At 48.6% G+C, this 22,010-nt stretch overlaps 1 protein-coding gene across 1 annotated transcript in view; it reads right to left on the reverse strand.

Annotated features, from left to right (window-relative positions):
• Positions 1-1,804: 1,804 nt before the first annotated feature.
• LOC140385947 (uncharacterized) overlaps positions 1,805-22,010 on the reverse strand; it is a 32,016-nt gene continuing 11,810 nt past the window's right edge. Inside the window, exon 4 of the mRNA XM_072468596.1 lies at positions 1,805-2,119. Within this exon, the coding sequence (XP_072324697.1) occupies positions 1,805-2,119 (315 nt within the window). The remainder of the gene's footprint in view (positions 2,120-22,010) is intronic.

Consider the following 22,010-nt stretch of genomic DNA (forward strand, 5'->3'; position numbering starts at 1 on the left):
AAAGCAATTGGATAGCTTTAAACAGGGATTCGCAGGGACTGATGAGTGGTTAGGGTGGTTGTTTAACACAGTTTGGGGAGCATGCATCATGAAAGGATTAATTTTAGTAGTAGCCATCCTGTTCACACTCTGCCTGGTCCTAACTAGTATTAAAATGATATGTGCGAATATTGTATCGAGAACGCTACCCACTGCCAGTATCCAGATGCAAGACGTTCACCACACCGTAGAGGAAGAGGAACAACAGCAAGGACGACATCTGCACAGGTCTCTATACCTCTGAAGATCGTCCATGGGGGGTCAGCCATGAATGGGACCCCCTGGACAAGCGGAGGGATTGAAGTAGGCCATTTTCCAAGACCATATTTTTATCTCATCTCATCAAACATTCTTCATTTATGAAACTGTTTATTGGACTGATTGGCACCGTTTAACATTTATTGGACTGTTTTATTGGACTGATTGGCACCGTTTATAATATAATGTGCCCACAATGCAGAAGGGGACACCCGGATGGACATTCGTTTAAATCCCCTTCTGCACTGATGGAAGACACTTGTTCTGCCCAGCAATAGCACAAAGCTGCATCTTAAAACGGCCCCATGGCCAGGAGATCGGGATATCTGCGAGTCAAGACCCTGGCAGTGGGATATATGGCGCAACTGTATTGCAAAGACTTATGAAAGAATGAAATAATATATTAATAAAATGGCCAAGGCAGGCAAAGAAACCAGAATAGGAGGAATAAAAGAAATGTATAAATTAGATTAGCGTCCCCCACACACACAGCAGGACAAAGATGACATTAACACCTCATCTAGCAAACACAGAAACAAAAGCATAGCACAGCCACAGACATCGGAGGTCGATTTAGTTAAGGAGACATATCAGGGAGATAATGGGAAACACATTAAAGAAGGGAGGGACACTCGGAGCAAGCACAGATAATCTCATCAACACGGACACACACCATACAGATGCAAATTGACAAAGATGCATATTCTCAGTTTAAACCTGTCTGAGAGATCTAAATCAAAACTACCCTTTAACTATTATGTATGAGCAAATGTTCCCGCTCGAATTTGGATTCCTATAAAAATCCAGAGCTAATGTGTAATTGTTGAGATCAACGTGGGCCAAGCCACTGTTTGAGCTGGCTGCTTGGGTCTCCCTGAAGGCTTCAGTAATTGTACAATAAAGAACAACGCTTTGAACCTTGCCTTGAGACTCGGCCACTTGACTGCACTGGTACAAGGGATTTTTCCCTACAACAGTAATAATATAATAATCTTTATTGTCACAAGTAGGCTTCCATTCACACGGCAATGAAGTTACTGTGAAAAACCCCGAGTCACCACACTCCGGCGCCTGTTTGGGTACACAGAGGGAGAATTCAGAATGTCCAATACACCTAACAAGCACATCTTTTGGGACTTGTGGGAGGAAACCGGAGCACCCGGAGGAAACCCACGCAGACACGGGGAGAACATGCAGACTCTGCACAGACAGTGACCCTAGCCAGGAATCAAACCTGTGAAGCAACAATGCTAATCACTGTGCTACCGTGTCGCCATCTCATCAGTTCTCATCAGGGAACTCTTCTATGCTGATGATGCTGCATTAACATTTCACAGGAAGAGTGTCTGCAGAAACTCATCGTCTGGCTTGCAACTGCTTGTAACGAATTTGGCTGAACCATCAGTCTCAAGAAAACGAACATCATTGGACACGATGTTGGAAATGCTCATCCATCAACATTGGTGACCACATTCTGGAAGTGGCCCAAGAGTTTAACTACTTGGGTTCAACCATTACCAGCAACCTGTCTCTCTATGCAGATATCAACAGGTGAATTGGAAAGGCGTCTACTGCTATGTGCAGACTGACCAAGAGAGGGTGGGAAAATGGCATAATCACATGGAACACAAAGGTTCAAGTGATTCAAGCTTGTGTTCTCAGTATCCGGCCTTATGGCTGTGAGGCCTGGATGATGTACGCAAGCTAAGAATGATACCTCAACACATTCCATGTTCACTGCCTCTGATGAATCCTCTGCATTACGTGACAGGACCGCATCTCCAACATTGGCAAACCTTTGATTCCCACATTCAGCTTTTACCTGTCATGACAGAAGATGAGGAGAGATGAACTGAACACAATTCTTTAAAAACCTGGCCCAAGTCCATGAATATTGTGGATGAGCAGGAGATGCCTATCTCCACAAGTGCCAGATCATGGAATCATAGCGCTTTCAGTGCAGCAGGAGGCCATTCGGCCCATTGAGTCTGCACCAGCCTTTGGAAAGAGCACCCTACTTAATGACAGGGGCCAGCCTGCACTCTTTAAAGGCACCCCTGAAAATCAGACAGCTTGGGAATGGGGGTCAGGAATCCTGGAACCGGGACCTGTGTGCCATTCCTAAAGAGCTCCGAGTCATCCTGACTCAGTGGAAAATCCAGGCCACAGAGTCTAAAAGTCGATTGACTCGGTGTTTTGGAGTAAACTTTGAATTTATATCAAGCTTGAGTTTCACAAAGTAGAGTTTTTTTTAGCCATCTCCATTTAAAAAGGAGGCCCCCAGCAAGTAAAATCCAACTTGGAACTTTCTGGAAGTTTGATAATCTGGGTTGAATGTGAAAAGGTCACCTGTACCCCTTGGAAGCTATCCGAACGGTTCACCATGTCCATTTTTAGATAAATGAACACACTCCATTTTTAAAGTTATGAATATGACATGCCTCTTACTGTGCATGACACCGACCTTGGCTAAAATAAATTGTAGCAAACCCAGGGGTTGAACAGCAAATCTTTTATACTGTATTTCAGATTAATAATAATATTTATTAGTGACACCAGCAGGCTTACAGAACACTGCAGTGAAGTAACTTTGAAAATCCCCTAGTCGCCACACTCCGGCGCCTGTTCGAGTACACTGAGGGAGAATTCAGAATGTCCAATACACCTAACAAACACGTCTTTCAGGACTTTGTGGGAGGAAACCGGAGCACCCGGAGGAAACCCACACAGACAATGTGCAGACACGGCACAGAGAGTGACCCAAGCCGGGAATCAAACCCAGGTCCCTGGCGCTGTGAAGCAACAGTACTAACCACTGTGCTGCACTACTAGTATTCATGTGCCTTTATCTGATTTTTCTCAACTCAAAAGACAATAGACTAAAAATTGTAATAACCCACAGCTAAGGGCAGGAACTAGATGGATTTATTAAATCCATTGTGGCCTTTTAAGAATTGTGCTGGCTGGGGACTGAGGTGAAGATGAAAGTCACAGTGAAAAACACAGCAGTAAATGCCAAAGCAATTGCGACCTGTAAAAGAACAAATATAAATCTATCTGAACTTACAGTTCAGTATTTTACGAATGGTCTAATTCTAACTGCAGGGCACTTTAAATCTACTTTTGCCTTGATATTACTGTCTGGCATGCTGAATGCCATTTTATACAGGTCAGTATAATTGAGGTGTTAATAATACAAAATTAGATGTATGATATTAAAAAATAAATCCTTCTCAGTGAAACACGTTAGAAATTGAGTTTCCAGCACCAGACAGAATTAATGGCAAAATATTGAACAGGCAACAAGATGTGGGCCGAGTTCTGAGGTAACAGATTCTTTACCTGTGTCTATTTGGATATTTGTAGCAAAATCCAGACACCCATAAAGGCTGCAGTAGTATATAGTGAATTGTAGAAAAGGGGAAAATGGGACAAGAAAGGGTTAAGCATCAAATTAACTGGAATTTCAGGAACTCCATTAAAGTTCAGTTGCTACAAAGATTCACCTGCAGATTTCTGGTGTGAAACATGAAATGTTTTGCATAACAGTTAACAATTACTTTGGTTACATTCACACCTGGTCCTCCATTTAAATGCTCACATTTATGTTTAAATCACTTCATGGACTTCCCTCTACTTTTTCTCCAGCAATCCTGCAGGACTCTCCACTTCTTTGATTCAGGCCTATTATACATCCCCATTCCCTTTGCCGACCATTGACAGCTGGACCTTCAGGTGCCTTGACCCTATGTTCTGTGATTACCTTTTTAAAATCTTCTGCCTCTCCATCTTCCCCTCAAAAGTCATTGAACGTGTTGTCATTCCTGTAAAGTCTCAGACAAGTGGCCACTCAGAAGCAATGACTGCATAAAAGATTGGTTTGATTCTCCTTACTTATACACTCCTCCTACTCCCCAAAAGGTCTCCCATACCCGGCCCACACCCGGCTGGGGTTTTGAGATCCCAGCAGTCGTACGAAAGAGGGGGGTAGTCCCACCCTCTCATCTGGGTAAATCGTATTCAGGTGAGGCCACAGGGACTCTGATGTTGCAGATACCTGGGCCTCCTGTAAGGTAATAACACCTCCCAAATCCAATCCCATTTTTCCTGGAATTTCCTACTCCAAATGTCATTCCCTAGTTACCAATTGATGCACGATCAATTATACTCAAGACGAAGTGATTTCATAACTGAAGGCTTTAATCGACTAGAACTTGTTCCCCAGCAGCTTCGGTACAGAAAGTGAAGGCTGCTGGGACGGCACCGGTTCTTATACTCCGCCTGTCAGGGCGGAGCTACGTATCAACAGCCAATGGTAATCTCCTAGGTTTAAACAATGGTCATCAGCCTCTTAGGTACCGCAATACCTGATAATACCACATTCACCCCCTGTTAAAAAAGAGTCCGGCGAGGGTGGTGGCCAGTGGTAACAGTCGCCTTTAACAATCAGTCAATCGGGTGGCCTGGTCATCCTTCTGGATCGTCTGGGCTTCGGTGGTGATTCTGGTGGGGGTCCAGGTGGTTGCGACTCCGGGAGCGTGGTTTTGGCCTCCCTGGCAGCTTCGTCACACCTAGGCGGCGCTGTTGGGGCAAACGGTTGACACGGGGGGGGGGGCGTCTGTAGGGGGCGTCAATGGGTGGGCGGGCCTAGGCAGGAGCAGCGGGAGTACTGACCTTCCAGTGAGGTGCTGTGGGGGGGGGGGGTAATGGTTCGGGTGCGCGTGGGGTTCCGGCGGGTGCCAGGTCCCGGAGGGACACGTATCTTGCCGGCCGTCAGGGAACGCCACGTAGGCGTACTGGGGTTCAGCATGCAGCAGGTGGACCCTCTCGACGAACGGGTCCGACTTGTGCGCCCGCACGTGCTTCCGAAGCAGGATGGGTCCGGGTGTCGCTAGCCCGGTTGGGAGCGAGGTCCCGGAGGAGGACTTCCTGGGGAAAACAAGGAGACGTTCATGAGGTGTCTGATTGGTAGTTGTGCAGAGCAGCGACCGGATGGCGTGGAGGGCCACCGGGAGGACTTCTTGCCTGCGGGAGACTGGGAGATTCCTGGACCGTAGGGCCAGTAGAACAGCCTTCCAGACCGTTCCGTTCTCCCTCTCCACCTGTCCGTTTCCCCGGGGGTTGTAACTGGTCGTCCTGCTTGTGGCAATGCCGCTGCTGAGCAGAAATTGACGCAGTTCGGCGCTCATAAAGGAGGACCCCCTATCACTGTGTATGTACGCGGGGAAACCGAACAGTGTAAAGATACCCTGGAGGGCCTTGATGACAGTGGTTGTGGTCATGTCGGGGCAGGGGATGGCGAATGGGAACCGGGAGTACTCGTCAATCACGTTCAGGAAGTACTTGTTGCGGTCGGTGGAGTAGAGGGGGCCTTTAAAATCCATGCTGAGACGTTCAAAGGGACGGGAAGCCTTTATCAGGTGCGCCCTCTCTGGCCGGTAGAAGTGCGGTTTGCACTCGGCACAGGTTTGGCAGTCCCTGGTGACTGTCCTGACCTCCTCGATGGAGTAGGGCAGGTTGCCCGTCTTGATGAAGTGGAAGAAACGAGTGACCCCCGGGTGGCAGAGGTCCTCGTGGAGGGCTCGGAGGCGGTCCACTTGTGCAGTGGCACAAGTGCCGCGGGACAGGGCATCAGGAGGCTCGTTTAGCTTCCCCGGACGGTACAAGATCTCGTAGTTGAAGGTGGAGAGTTCTACCCTCCACTGCAAGATCTTGTCGTTTTTAATCTTGCCCCACTGTGCATTATTGAACATGAAAGCAACCAACCGTTGGTCCGTGAGGAGAGTGAATCTCCTGCTGGCCAGGTAATGCCTCCAATGTCTCACAGCTTCAACTATGGCTTGTGCCTCTTTTTCGACCGAGGAATGGCGAATTTCGGAAGCATGGAGGGTACGGGAGAAGAAGGCCACTTGGTTGATGGTGGCCGCCAGAGCTACATCGGACGCATCGCTCTCGACCTGGAAGGGGAGGGACTCGTCGATGGCGTGCATCGCGGCCTTTGCAATGTCTGCTTTGATGCGGCTGAAGGCCTGGCGGGCCTCCGTCGACAGGGGGAAGGTTGTGGACTGGATTAGGGGTCGGGCTTTGTCTGCGTAGTTAGGGACCCACTGGGTGTAATAACTGAAAAACCCGAAGCAGCGCTTCAGGGCCTTGGGGCAGTGAGGGAGGGGGAACTCCATAAGGGGGCGTATGCGCTCAGGGTCGGGGCCTATAGCTCCATTTCGCACTACGTAGCCGAGGATGGCTAGGCGGTCGGTGCTAAATACGCATTTATCCTTATTGTACGTTAAGTTAAGGATTTTCGCGGTCTGGAGAAATCTGCGGAGGTTGGTGTCGTGGTCCTGCTGGTCATGGCCGCAGATGGTGACCTTATCCAGATACGGGAACGTTGTGCGTAAGACGTACCGGTCAACCATTCGGTCCATCTCTCGCTGGAAGACCGAGACCCCATTAGTGACACCAAAGGGAACTCTTAAAAATTGATAGAGCCGCCCATCTGCTTCGAAGGCAGTGTACTTGCGGTCACTATTACGGAGGGGTAGCTGGTGGTAGGCGGACTTGAGGTCCACCGTGGAGAAGACCTTGTATTGCGCGATCCTCTTTACCAGGTCGGCTACACGGGGGAAAGGGTAACGAGTCCAGCTGCGTAAACCTGTTGATAGTCTGACTGTAGTCAGTGACCATCCTATGTTTCTCCCCGGTCTTTACCACCACTACTTGAGCTCTCCAGGGACTGTTGCTCGCTTTAATGACCCCTTCCCTCAGCAGCCTTTGGACCTCTGACCTGATGAAGGTCCGGTCCTGTGCACTGTGCCGTCTGCTCCTGGTGGCGACGGCTTTTCAATCCGGGGTGAGGTTCACAAACAGGGAAGGCGGGTCGACCTTAAGGGTCGCGAGGCCGCAGACAGTAAGGGGGGTATAGGGCCGCCGAATTTAAAGGTCAGGCTTTGCAAGTTACATTGGAAGTCTAAGCCCAGGAGGGTAGCCGCGCAGAGGTGCGGCAGGACATAAAGGCGGAAATTGTTGAATCTCCTGCCTTGGACAGTGAGGTTCGCTAGGCAGAACCCCTTTATCTCCACCGAGTGTGACCCGGAGGCGAGGGAGATCCTTTTGTTTACAGGGTGGGTAACAAGTGAACAGCGCCTTACCGTGTCGGGGTAAACAAAGCTTTCCGTGCTCCCAGAGTCAATCAGGCAAGACGCCTCATGGCCGTTGATGAAGACCGTCGTTGTTGCTGTTGCGAGTGTCCGAGGTCGACTTTGGTCCAGTGTCACCGAGGCCAGATGGAGCAGTTGCGAGTTCTGATCGGGCAGCGTGTAGTCGGCCGTGCTGGGGGTCTGGGGCCCTATCCAAGATGGCGTCTCCCATGGGTCGCACATGGTGGCCGGGGATGGACAAGATGGTGGCGGGGATGGACAAAATGGCGGCGCCCACCCATCCAGCGTGGTGTCCAGGGGGCAAGATGGCCATGCCCGTGGGTCGCACGTGGCCCTAGGATAGGGGGGTGGCGGTGAGCGCTGGCCGGTCGGGGCCTGAAGGGGGGGTTGCCGTGGCGGTCCGGAATCGCTGGAGACCGCGGCCACGGCGCGGGCCTGGCAGACCCCCACAAAGTGGCCCTTCTTGCCGCACCATTTGCAGGTGGCGGTGCGGGCCGGGCAGCGCGGGCGGGGATGATTCGCCTGGCCACAGAAGAAACAGCGGGGCCCGGCGGTGTTAGCGGGCCATCTCGCCGCGCAGGCCTGCGGGGTCAGGAGGAAGGTCTGTGGGGCTGCCGCTGCGGGGTGCTACGCAGCCCAGTGGGCCGCCGCGCGGTCGGGCGCATAGGACTGTGCGTTTTGGGAGGCTACGTCTATGAACCCTGCCAGGGCCCATGCCTCTCTAAGTCCCAGGGTGTCCTTTTCTAGGAGTCTTTGGCAGATCACTGAGGAGGTCATACCTGCTACGAAGGCATCCCTGATTAAAGGTTCCGTGTGCTCGCTCCCCGAAACTTGCGGGCAGCCACAGTTTCGGCCCAGCACCAGTAGCGCCCGGTAGAAATCCTCCAATGATTCCCCGGGGCTTTGCCGTCTAGTTGCAAGCAGGTGACGTGCGTAGAACTGATTTACAGGGCGGATATAATGTCCTTTTAACAGTTTGATCGAGGCATCATAGTCCTCCGCCTCCTCGATAAGGGTGTAGATCCCAGGGCTGACCCTGGAGCGCAGGAGATGCATTTTCTGTCCTTCTGAGGGGGTGCCTCCGGCCGTCTCCAGGTAGCCTTTAAAGCACGCCAGCCAGTGTTTAAATATTGCAGCTGAGTTCTCTGCGTGGGGGCTGAGTTGTAGTCACTCCGGTTTGATTCGGTGCTCCATCCTTCCAGCTTAAGTCTAGTCGATTAAATTGATGCGCGATCAATTACACTCAAGACGAAGTGATTTCATAACTGAAGGCTTTAATCGACTAGAACTTGTCATAGATGTCATAGAACCTACAGTGCAGAAGGAGGCCATTTGGCCCATCGAGTCTGCACCAGCTCTTGGAAAGAGCACCCTACCCAAGATCAACACCTCCACCCTATCCCCATAACCCAGTAACCCCACACAACACTAAGGGCAATTCTGGACACTAAGGGCAATTTATCATGGCCAATCCACCTAACCTGCACATCTTTAGACTGTGGGAGGAAACCGGAGCACCCGGAGGAAACCCACACACACACGGGGAGGATGTGCAGACTCCGCACAGACAGTGACCCAAGCCGGAATCGAACCTGGGACCTTGGAGCTGTGAAGCAATTGTGCTATCCACAATGCTACTGTGCTGCCCTGTTCCCCAGCAGCTTCAGTACAGAAGGTGAAGGCTGCTGGGACGGCACCGGTTCTTATACTCCGCCTGTCAGGGCGGAGCTACGTATCAACAGCCAATGGTAAACTCCTAGGTTTAACCAATGGTCATCAGCCTCTTAGGTAGCGCAATACCTGATAATACCACACCAACTCCATCCACTTCCCTGGCAACAGTCTAAGATTAAGTCAGTCCGTTCACAGTCTGGGTGTCACATTTGATCCCGAGATGATTCATGGGCGGCACGGTAGCACAGTGGTTAGCACTGTTGCTTCACAGCAGTTCCCGGCTTGGGTCACTGTCTGTGTGGAGTCTGCACATTCTCCCTGTGTCTGCGTGGGTTTCCTCCGGGCGCTCCTGTTTCCTCCCACAAGTCCCGAAAGACGTGCTGTTAGGTAATTTGGACATTATGAATTCCCCCTCCGTGTACCCAAACAGGCGCCGGAATGTGGCGACTGGGGGCTTTTTACAGTAACTTCATTGCAGTGTTAATGTAAGCCTACTTGTGACAATAAAGATTATTTATTTAAAATCAGATCCGAAAAAAAAAAAAAAATTGGGGTGGGGGGGAAGCACAAGTGGCTAGCACTGTGGCTTCACAGCGCCAGGGTGCCAGGTTCGATTCCTCGCTGGGTCACTGTCTGTGAGGAGTCTGCACGTTCTCCCCGTGTCTGCGTGGGTTTCCTCCAGGTGCTCCGGTTTCCTCCCACGGTCCAAAGACGTGCAGGATAGGTGGATTGGCCATGATAAATTGCCCTTAGTGACCAAAAAGGTTAGGAGGGGTTATTGGGTTACAGGGATAGGGTGGAAGTGAGGGCTTAAGTGGGTTGGTGCAGACTCGATGGGCCGAATGGCCTCCTTCTGCACTGTATGTTCTATGTTCTATGATTGCATTATGAGCTTGTGACCTTATAGTCGTTCCGTTATTAAGACTGCCTATTTCCCCCTCCAACTTCGCCCTCTCTCAGCTCATCTACTGCTGAAATCCTCATTTATGCCTTCATTACCTCGGGACACAACTATTCCAATGCATTCTTGGCTAGTCTCCCCCATTCTATCCTCCGGAAACGTAAGGTCATCAAAAACTCTGCTGACTGTGTCTTAACTCACATCAAGCTCTGTGCTCACTGATCTACTTTGGTTTCCGGTCAAACAATTCACATGATTGTTTCCAAATCCCTCTTTGAAATGGCCCCCTTCCTATCTCTGTAATCGCCTCCAGCCCCACAACCCTTCAAGATAACTATGTTCAACTAATTCTGCATTTTGCATTGCCCTGATTTTAAATGCTCTGTCATTGGCAACTGTGTCTTTAGTTGCCTATGCCCCAAGCTCTAAGATACCCATCCGAAACCTGTCCACCTCGGTACCTCAATTAAAGCAAATACTGCAGAGGCAGGAAATCTGAAACAAAAGCAGAAAATGCTGAAAAAACTCAGCAGGTCTAGCAGCATCTGTGGAGAGAAATAGAGTTAATGCTTCATGTCCATGTGACTTCTTCAAACTCTTTGTCCAAGTTCTTGGTCTTGTGGCCTAACAATTCCTTCAATGTGTCGGTGTCATGCTTTGTTTTATAATGAAACAACTTGGGATGTTTCATTACCCTAGAGGTGCTATATAAAGGTAAGTTGTTGTTGTTGTTGTTAAGACCCCCCCCCCCCCCCCCAACTTGAGGTCCATTTCCATGGCCAAGTTTTTTGTCACCGCTCCTAATATTTCCATCTTTGGCTTGACATTCTGCTTTCATTATGCCTCCATGAAGACCCTTGGACGGTTTTCTTCAATTACAAGTGCAGTATAATTTCAAATTATTGTTGTTATCAGTTTTACTGCATCTAGACTTTTTTCACTTGAACCAAAGTTTTCTTCCAAAATTTTTTATCATGGTTAATCTTATTGATATTCTAACCATGTACCTAACAACCTTTTTTAAATAGAAAACCTAAAAAAAACTTTGACACTTGCTGCAGTTCTTATGACGTAGAAGTAAATTTCAATGCCCTGCAAAGCTCTGGGTACTTCATTATTATACAGTATGGATTTGCTGCCCTCTGCTGTACAACTATGTGCAGTTTCATTATTGCAATGTCAAATTTACAAGTATATGTTCACATTTAATGCCCATCCCATACTTAGTTATTTTTTAAAAGAACTGTTTAGTTTTTAAATATTGAAATCTTACCATGTTGTGGAAAGGTACAGACAAATTCTACAAATGCTTCATGAGTGAAGTACCTTCCCAAAAATGTGTCTTCCATCCTGAATGAAAGCAGGAACATTTGTGTATTATACATTTCTTTCTAAAATACGGCCACGAATACAGATCTGTAAAATGGCCCGAGTCCAACTATCTACAAGTACAGACAGTTCTTTAATGTGTAAATTGAAGAAATGCAGGAGTTTGTCCTAGAGTTAATCAGATTATGCATAAACAAAATGTTACATCAAAATGATTGGTCTAGCCAAGGCCGTCAAGTGATTCTATGCAAAGGATGAATTATTCTAGCTTTACAACGTTTTACTGATAGGTGTTTATCAGAGATATATAATGTAGATTTTCCTCAATAGTGATAGCTCAATATCATAGTTCAATATTTAGTCAACCTTTCTAGAATTAACTGATTCCATAGATTATTAGTGGATTTCTTTTACAAGCTTTGCACCAGGAAGTTTGAAAAGTTTTCTCTTCCAAAAGTCTTAGCGATTGTATAAGGAAAGCTCTCTAAACATATTTTAGTAATTTACTGCTTGATTTTTACCTCTATTATTTTCTAAGTATATGTGGCATTATGATCATGTTTGGGGTGTTCTTAACTAATTTTATTACCTCTAAATTAAACCTCAGTGTGATGTACAAAGAACAAAGAAATGTACAGCACAGGAACAGGCCCTTCGGCCCTCCAAGCCCGTGCCGACCATACTGCCCGACTAAACTACAATCTTCTACACTTCCTGGGTCCGTATCCTTCTATTCCCATCCTATTCATATATTTGTCAAGATGCCCCTTAAATGTCCCTATCGTCCCTGCTTCCACTTCCTCCTCCGGTAGTGAGTTCCAGGCACCCACTACCCTCTGCGTAAAAAACTTGCCTCGTACATCTACTCTAAACCTTGCCCCTCTCACCTTAAACCTATGCCCCCTAGTAATTGACCCCTCTACCCTGGGGAAAAGCCTCTGACTATCCACTCTGTCTATGCCCCTCATAATTTTGTATACCTCTATCAGGTCGCCCCTCAACCTCCTTCGTTCCTTCGTCTTGATATATAGAGAGGATGTTTACACTGTGGGGGAGTCCAAAACTAGGGGACATAAATACAAGGCACTCACTAAAATTCCAACAAGGAATCTGGAGAAATTTCTCCTCAGAGAGATTGGAAGGCAGACTTTTTTTTTATTCATGTACAGATGTGGGTGCTGCTGGAAGGACGAGTACTCATTTTCCTTGATAAGGTGGCAATGAGTTGCTGCCTTAAAATACTGCCATTCATGTGGTGCTTATTATGCTTTGTTGTCGTACTTTGCTTTCACTGAGTGGCTTGCTGGGCCACTTAAGAGGTCAATTAAGAGTCAGCTACATTGCTGGGGTCAGGATTCACAGATGGTCCAAACTGGGCAAGGATAACAGCTTTCCTTCCCTGAAGCTCATGTTTTTTTTTCATGATAATTCATTTGTTTCATATCAATCATGACCAATACAAGCTTTTTCTTTCAGATTTATTTTATTAACTGAATTTAAATTATCCAGCTGCCATTGTGGAATTTGAATTTTGGATGTCACTGGTTCATTAGTCTAGACCTTCAGCTAACTAATACATTACTTAATCCCAACTAATAACCACTTGGAATGGTTGGAACAGTTTACCATGCAGCTAGAGAGTGTCACAGGTGCCTTAAAAGATATTTCCCTAAAGACGCCCATCAGAATGTACAGTATTCATATGTGTGTCTATATTCTTACCTGGGTAATGAGAAATTTGCTTTAAAATAATCCAACAGTAAAGTCTTTTGAGTTAAAAAGGAAAAGGTTAGTTTATTTGACACTATTGGTCTGCAAGTTATTTAAGAGAAGATCACATACACATACACACACACATCCAATCACTTGTAATATCCCATTGTCTCCTCAGGAGGTAAGAGGGAGATGATTCAAATCCACAATTCTGTCTGGTAGCCGGGAGCCATTTTGAGAACAGTCTTTAAAATCAGTCCAAGGTTTCGACTTTGAAAACAGTTTTGTCTATAAAATTGTAATATCATAACTCCGCAGCGTTACAATAGATACATGAGGGTGATAGAAAATGTTGGTTAATAAGAACAAAGAACAAAGAAAGAAAAGTACAGCACAGGAACGGGCCCTTCGGCCCTCCAAGCCTGCGCTGACCATGCTGCCTGTCTAAACTAAAATTTTCTACGCTTCCTGGGTCCGTATCCCTCTATTCCCATCCTATTCATGTATTTGTCAAGATGCCCCTTAAATGTCACTATCGTCCCTGCTTTCACCACCTCCTCCGGCAGCGAGTTCCAGGCACTCACTACCCTCTGTGTAAAAAACCTGCCTCGTACATCTCCTCTAAATCTTGCCCCTCGCACCTTAAACCCATGCCCCTAGTAATTGACGTCTCTACCCTGGGAAAAAGCATCTGACTATCCACTCTGTCTATGCCCCTCATAATTTTGTAGACCTCTATCAGGTCACCCCTCAACCTCCGTCGTTCCAGTGAGAACAAACCGAGTTTATTCAACCGCTCCTCATAGCTAATGCCCTCTATACCAGGCAACATCCTGGTAAATCTCTTCTGCACCCTCTCTAAAGCCTCCACATCCTTCTGGTAGTGTGGCGACCAGAATTGAACACTATACTCCAAGTGTGGCCTAACTAAGGTTCTATACAGCTGCAACATGACTTGCCAATTCTTATACTCAATGCCCCGGCCAGTGAAGGCAAGCATGCCGTATGCCTTCTTGACTACCATCTCCACCTGTGTTGCCCCTTTCAGTGACCTGTACACCTAGATCTCTCTGACTTTCAATACTCTTGAGGGTTCTACCATTCACTGTATATTCCCTACCTGCATTAGACCTTCCAAAATGCATTACCTCACATTTGTCTGGATTAAATTCCATCTGCCATCTCTCCACCCAAGTCTCCAAACGATCTAAATCCTGCTGTATCCTCTGACAGTCCTCATCGCTATCCGCAATTCCACCAACCTTTGTGTCGTCTGCAAACTTACTAATCAGACCAGTTACATTTTCCTCCAAATCATTTATATATACTACGAACAGCATAGGTCCCAGCACTGATCCCTGTGGAACACCACTAGTCACAGCCCTCCAATTAGAAAAGCACCCTTCCATTGCTACTCTCTGCCTTCTATGACCTAGCCAGTTCTGTATCCATCTTGCCAGCTCATCCCTGATCCCCTGTGATTTCACCTTTTGTACCAGTCTACCATCAGGGACCTTGTCAAAGGCCTCACTGAAGTCGATATAGACAACATCCACTGCCCTACCTGCATCAATCATCTTTGTGACCTCTACGAAAAACTCTATCACGTTAGTGAGACACAACCTCCCCTTCACAAAACCATGCTGCCTAATACGTCCATTTGCTTCCAAATGGGAGTAGATCCTGTCTCGAAGAATTCTCTCCAGTAATTTCCCTACCACTGACATAAGGCTCACCGGCCTGTAGTTCCCTGGATTGTCCTTGCTAAGATGGGTGAGATGGAGCAAAATGGGAGAAGGCTCACAAGGAGCATAAACATCAGCACAGACCTATTGGGCGAATCAACCTGTTTCTGTGATGTATTACGATCCCATTTGATGTTATTACTGGACAAGAAGGTCCCAGAATGGAACCCTGGCACAAAAGACTGTAATTTTTACTTTTTTTAGCAAACAGGACTGCTAATTAGCATTTAACAACAGAAAAATAATATTTATTGAACATGAAAAGTTTGCATATAATACAATACTCCTTCACTCCCACTTATCTTTACAAATATACAGATTTCACGGCTAACACGGGTCACAAAATATATCTTATGCTATAATGTTCTCAGTAAACAAACAATCTCTGTAATCCAACAGGCTAACTGTGGTCAGACACACCCAACTCTGAAACCAAGTGGCAGATGTCACCCAATCTAACTTCTGTGGATTTCTCCGCAAATCCCCCCCGCCCCCCAGGACGGCACGGCAGCACAGTGGTTAGCACTGCTGCCTCACAGCTCCAGGGACCCGGGTTCAATTCCGGCCTTGGGTGACTCTCTTGTGTGAAGGTTGCACTTTCTCCCTGTGTCTGCGTGGGTTTCCTCTGGGTGCTCCAGTTTCCTCCCACATCCAAAGATGTGCAGGTTAGGTGGATTGACCATGCTAAATTGCCCCTTAGAGTCCAAAAGGTTAGGTAGGGCTACTGAGTTACAGGAATAGGGTGGAGGCATGAGCTTAAGTAGGGTGCGCTTTCCAAGCACCAGACTCGATGGGCCAAATGGCCTCCTTCTGCACTGTAGGGATTTTATGATTGTTACACCATGAACCAATTGAACTGACTGGGCTCTGGCTGCCACAGGAGTGCTTCTAAACTCCACACTCAAATTACATGCCTTAGAATCTTCTCCCCAACAATACTTTCCCTCAATTGCTCTCAGGATGGATCCACTTCCAGGATTTCCAATTCTTCTTTCAGTATATCTTTGTCCTGAATAGCCACTAGCTTGCAAACATTCCCACACAATCTGGATCCAGCCACCCATTGCTTCACAGTCTGGAAAAGTATATCACCAACCTCATGACTACTTCAGGGGCGAGATTCTCCGACCCCCCGCCGGGTCGGAGAATCGCTGGGGGCTGGCGTGAATCCCGCCTCCGCCGGTTGCCGAATTCTCCACCACCGGAGATTCAGCGGGGGCGAGAATCGCGCCGCGCCGGTTGGCGGCCCCCCCCCCGCGATTCTCCGACCCGTATGGGCCGAAGTCCCGCTGCTAAAATGCCTGTCCCGCCAGCGTAGATTAAACCACCTACCTTACCGGCGGGACAAGGCGGCGTGGGCGGGCTCCGGGGTCCTGGGGGGGGCGCGGGGCGATCTGGCCCCAGGGGGTGACCCACGGTGGCCTGGCCCGCGATCGGGGCCCACCAATCCGCGGGCGGGCCTGTGCCGTGGGGGCACTCTTTCCCTCCCGCCTTCGCCACGGTCTCCACCATGGTGGAGGCGGAAGAGACTCCCTCCACTGCGCATGCGCCGCCCGAAGATGTCATTTCCGCGCCAGCTGGCGGGCACCAAAGGCCTTTTCCGCCAGCTGGCGGGGCGGAAATTTGTCCGGCGCGGGCCTAGCCCCTTAAGGTTGGGGCTCGGCTCCCAAAGATGTGGAGCATTCCGCACCTTTGGGGCGGCGCGATGCCCGACTGATTGGCGCCGTTTTGGGCGCCAGTCGGCGGACATCGCGCCGCTTCCGGAGAATTTCGCCCCAGATCTCTGGCTTCTCACTAGCCAAATTCATCAAATCTGTACTTTTCAAATCTGTCCTTAACTTCAATGAATAGTATCCTCTCCTTCCAGTCCTTTATTCCTTTGCCTTCCGTTTCCTGGGACTTCTCTTTGCATTTCCTGGTTTCTAGAACTAACTGTCCTTTCACTTCTCAGGGACTTGCTTTCTTACCCATTACTACTTTGTTCTGCTTCTGCTTGTGTCAGAGCTGAGAGAGCTGTTCTCTATCTCACTGCTAAGCTCCTCAGTCTGGGTCCATTTGAACTAAACACACCATTCTTTTCCCTGAACATGGGGTGCGATTCTCTGAAATGGACACAGAGTGTTTGCGCCGTTGTGAATGCCGTCGAGGTTCACGATGGCGCGAAACGGCCCCTATCCCGACCGATTCAGGGCCCGATAATGGGCTAGGAGCGCGCCGCGTCATTTACGAGCGCCAGGGCTTGGCGCCGCGTAAAGGCGGCGCCGCATACATGACGCGGCCGGCGCCGCATAACTGCCGTCACCCGCGCGTGGTTGCCGTCCTCTCCGAGTCCGCCCCGCAAGAAGATGTCCTACGGATCTTGCGGGGCTGTGGCAGAAAGGAGGTCCTCCTTCAGAGAGGCCGGCCCGACGATCGGTGGGCACCCCCCCCCCCACCCCCCCCCGCAGGCCACCCCCCCCCCCCAGCGTTCCCGCGCTGTTCCCGCCGGCAGCGACCAGGTGTGGACGGCGCTGGGGGGAACCCGCCGTTTTGGGTAGGCCGCTCGGCCCATCCGGCACTGAGAATCGCGGGGGTACCGGTGAATCGCCATTTTGGCTGTCTCGGGCGATTCACTGGACCGCGCCGCGCAAAACGCGATTGTGCCGATCTGGCCGCTTCCGTGAATCGCGGGAGGGCGTCGGACCGGCGTCACGGGAAAATTTGGTGACCCAGGCGATTCTCCAAACCGGCGTGGGAATGGAGAATCGTGCCCATGATCCCTAGTTGCTAGGCAACGGCTCATTCTTTCTCCAAACTCCTGTTTACTTATCACATTGTAAACTCTCTAAGCACAATAGAGCCACATTATAAAATGAAACCCAAAAGCTCCATACATGCAAAACATTTGTTTAACATGAATCTAACTAGAGTTTTACCCTTTCTTACATAGAAGCACCAAATTAAACTCACTTAAATCTATACCATATTTCTAAAGTCCAACCGTACAAACATAGATGAGTTAAAACTAAATAAGCTTCCTGAAAGCTGTAAAATTCGATGTAATTCTGTGGTAATGTAGCATTTGCCACAATCAAACTGTACAGAACAGCACATTGGGTCTTCCAAATAGTCTCTGGCTAGTTTTGTTGCAGTATATCCCTTTCATCAAAACTCATAAGGGGGGGTGAGTTCCGGTTCATAGGATGCCATCCATCATTTTTCCATGTACACTCTGTCCAATTTTCATTATCAAGTCTTGGAGACAATTCGAGGGACAAGCAAAAATCTGATTCCTCGGGTGTCATTTTAACATTACTTGGCAGGGTGGGAAACCTGGTTTTGCACCAAATTCTGTCATTTTACCCACATTCTCAAGATTAAATCACCACCAGAAAGATGTGGTAATGAAAAAGATTGACATTTCACATTAACATACTCTTCATTGAAGCAGGACACAGGAGGATAAGAGGGCTCCTTACTAAGCCTGAACAAAATGAAGAGGAGGGAAGACAACAATAGATAGAAATTAAGTATCAGAAACTTAGGGCTAATCTTGTGATTCCCACAAGAGGTTGGGGCTGCACGGTAGCTCAGTGGTTAGCACGGTTGCTTCACAGCGTCAGGAATCCAGGTTCAATCCCCAGTTGGGTCACTGTCTGCACATTCTACCCGTGACTGCTTGGGTTTCCTCCGGGCACTCCAGTTTCCTCCCATTTCCTCCTACAAGTCCCGAAAGACATGCTTGTTAGGTGAATTGGATATTCTGAACTCTCCCTCTGTGTACCCGAACAGGCGCCAGAGTGTGGCGACGAGGGGATTTTCACAGTAACTTCATTGCAGTATAATGTAAGCCTACGTGTGACACTAATAAAGATTATTATTATTATTATTATTATTATTAATAATAAAAATCATGGGGTGTTTAGATTGAAGGATTGGAACTGTAGTTCTTATCTCCAACTCCTGCTCCCTTTGTATGTTATAAAGATCCTGGAAAAAGTAAGTTTCATAGAATTTCCAGTGCAGAAGGAGGCCATTCGGCCCATCGAGACTGCACCGGCTCTTGGAAAGAACACCCCACCCAAGCCCACACCTCCACCCTATCCCCACAACCCAGCAACCCCACCCAACACTTAGGGCAATTTAGCATGGCCAATCCACCTAACCTGCACATCTTTGGACTGTGGGAGGAAACCAGAGCACCCGGAGGAAACCCACGCACACACGGGGAGAACGTGCAGACTCCGCACAGACAGCGACCCAAGCCGGGAATCGAACCTGGGCCCCTGGAACTATGAAGCAATTGTGCTAACCACTATGCTACCGTGCTGCCCACGTTAACTGGAGTTTTATTTCAGCTTAAGGAAATTGCTGCTACGGTGGCATAGAACACAATAAGTCCTGGTCAGGACTAGCGGGAGTGCCGGTCTCAGTCCAGGCCGGCTTTTAAAATGTAAGATAACGATCCCCAGTTGGACGGGCATTCGTCCACTAACAAGGAAGTTCATATTCTATGAGTTCCATGGGCAGATCGATTATGTATCCTCATGGGCCTCATAGGGTTTATTAGCTACTTTCCCACCCATCCCCATCAAGACTGAAAGTTCCCCTCCTGTGGCCAGCTAAGGGGCCACCTTTGCTGTTTTGCATGTGGTTGCACTCTACCAGCGGTGGGGCCTGATCGGGAGAGATATATCGAGTTGATGATCACCTCTTCCCTGTCAAACGACAGAGGGTCACTGCCGAATGCTCGGCTCCAGTTGCGACGTCGTTCATGTCCATATCCATGTCTGAGCCGAGTGCTGGTCCATGGTGGGTTGTGCTTCCTGACTACAGGACAGCACCAAGGAGAATGGAGGTACTGATATGTCTGGTATGGCTTCTCAGAGGTGGGTTCCATGCCCTTGAGGTGGTCCACATGCTTCTGTACGATGTTCTCTCTGGTCCTGACTTTGTGCAAAACCAGTCCTCTTTTCTCCATCATAACACCTGAGCCCCACTGGGTGCCGTCCCAAAATTGCAGACATGTATGGGTCCCCTGGTTTGAAATCTCTATCAGATGTCTGGTGATGACAACCTTCTCCGAAGCGATGACCAAGGTTGTGGGGTGAGGGTGAAGCCATGCCCAATAGTGACAATCTTCAGGGTATAAGAGCAGCCAGAGCTACACCTGGAGAAGAGGGCTGACACCCTAGCTTTCACTTCCCTAATCGCACGGCGGAGAATCCTGCTCGGCTGGCGATCAGCAGCACCACACTCAGCTGCAGACTGGCTGGCACACCTGTCGGAATTTCTCCACTTGGAGAAGATCACAGTGGGCTAAACAGCTGTCTTGCAATGCAGAACAAGGCCAGCAGCGTGGGTTCAGTTCCCGTACCGGCCTCCCCGAACAGGCACCGGAATGTGGCGACTGGGGGCTTTTCACAGTAACTTCATTGAAGCCTGCTTGTGACAATAAGTGATTATATAGATCAAATACACCATCCAAGGGTCGGAAGAAGGCTTCCTTAAAATATGGGGGCAATTTGTCAGCCTGTTTCAAGACCTGTTCAAAGCCAACAATAACTAGAGAGGAATTTTTTTTTTTAATTTAATGAGGAATGGCAAGAATACACAACCCAGTGGGAGGGGGGAGGGGGGGAAAGAGAGGAAGGAGCCAGAGGGGAAGAAAAGGAACAACACAGAGGGAGGGGCGTAAGAACCCCCCCCCCCACCCTCCACCCACAAGGCGGAAGCGGTGTAAACTCACAGGAAAGAAGGGGGGAAGGGGGAGAGTCGAAGTAGAGAAGGGCACCCCCGAGCGAGCAGGGAGGGTATCAACGGGGGACTGGGGTGGGAGGGAGGAGGATAGTGCACTGAGACAGACGGTGACAAATAGTAAATAGACAGAAGAAAATCTTATGCACTGTACAAGAACAAACACAAAATGCAATGTATATAAAACTGAAAATGCCAATGAAAATATACTTTTTAAAAAGATGTCTGGTGATGGTATTTTCTCTGGAGATCTTGCTTCATCTCTACTTTCCCACTAAGACACGGGAATGTCAAGCTCATGCGGGTCCGGAGGCATCAGCCCATCAGTAGCTGCACTGGTGCTACCCCGGTCATGACATGCGGCATAAGAACCACGCCAGCTTTGTTTCAAGGGAGCTCGTATTTTGATTCCTCATTCCGTGCTTTAACATAGAACATAGAACATAGAAAATACAGCACAGAACAGGCCCTTCGGCCCACGATGTTGCGCTGAACCTTTGTCCTAGATTAATCATAGATTATCATTGAATTTACAGTGCAGAAGGAGGCCATTCGGCCCCCTGAGTCTGCACCGGCTCTTGGAAAGAGCACCCCACCCAAACTCAACACCTCCACCCAACACCAAGGGCAATTTTGGACACTAAGGGCAATTTATCATGGCCAATCCACCTACCCTGCACATCTTTGGACTGTGGGAGGAAACCGGAGCACCCGGAGGAAACCCACGCAGACACGGAGAGGACGTGCAGACTCCGCACAGACAGTGACCCAAGCCGGAATCGAACCTGGGACCCTGGAGCTGTGAAGCAATTGTGCTATCCACAATGCTACCGTGCTGCCCTTAAGAACAAATAAATCTACACTATATCATTTTACCGTAATCCATGTACCTATCCAATAGCTGCTTGAAGGTCCCTAATGTTTCCGACTCAACTACTTCCACAGGCAGTGCATTCCATACCCCCACTACTCTCTGGGTAAAGAACCTACCTCTGATATCCCTCCTATATCTTCCACCTTTCACCTTAAATTTATGTCCCCTTGTAATGGTTTGTTCCACCCGGGGAAAAAGTCTCTGACTGTCTACTCTATCTATTCCCCTGATCATCTTATAAACCTCTATCAAGTCGCCCCTCATCCTTCTCCGTTCTAATGAGAAAAGGCCTAGCACCCGCAACCTTTCCTCGTAAGACCTACTCTCCAGACCAGGTAACATCCTGGTAAATCTTCTTTGCACCTTTTCCAAAGCTTCCACATCCTTCCTAAAATGAGGTGACCAGAACTGTACACAGTACTCCAAATGTGGCCTTACCAAAGTTTTGTACAGCTGCATCATCACCTCACGGCTCTTAAATTCAATCCCTCTGTTAATGAACGCGAGCACACCATAGGCCTTCTTCACAGCTCTATCCACTTGAGTGGCAACTTTCAAAGATGTATGAACATAGACCCCAAGAT

The sequence above is a fragment of the Scyliorhinus torazame genome, chromosome 11 (genome assembly GCF_047496885.1).
Source record: "Scyliorhinus torazame isolate Kashiwa2021f chromosome 11, sScyTor2.1, whole genome shotgun sequence".
NCBI lineage: Eukaryota > Metazoa > Chordata > Chondrichthyes > Carcharhiniformes > Scyliorhinidae > Scyliorhinus > Scyliorhinus torazame.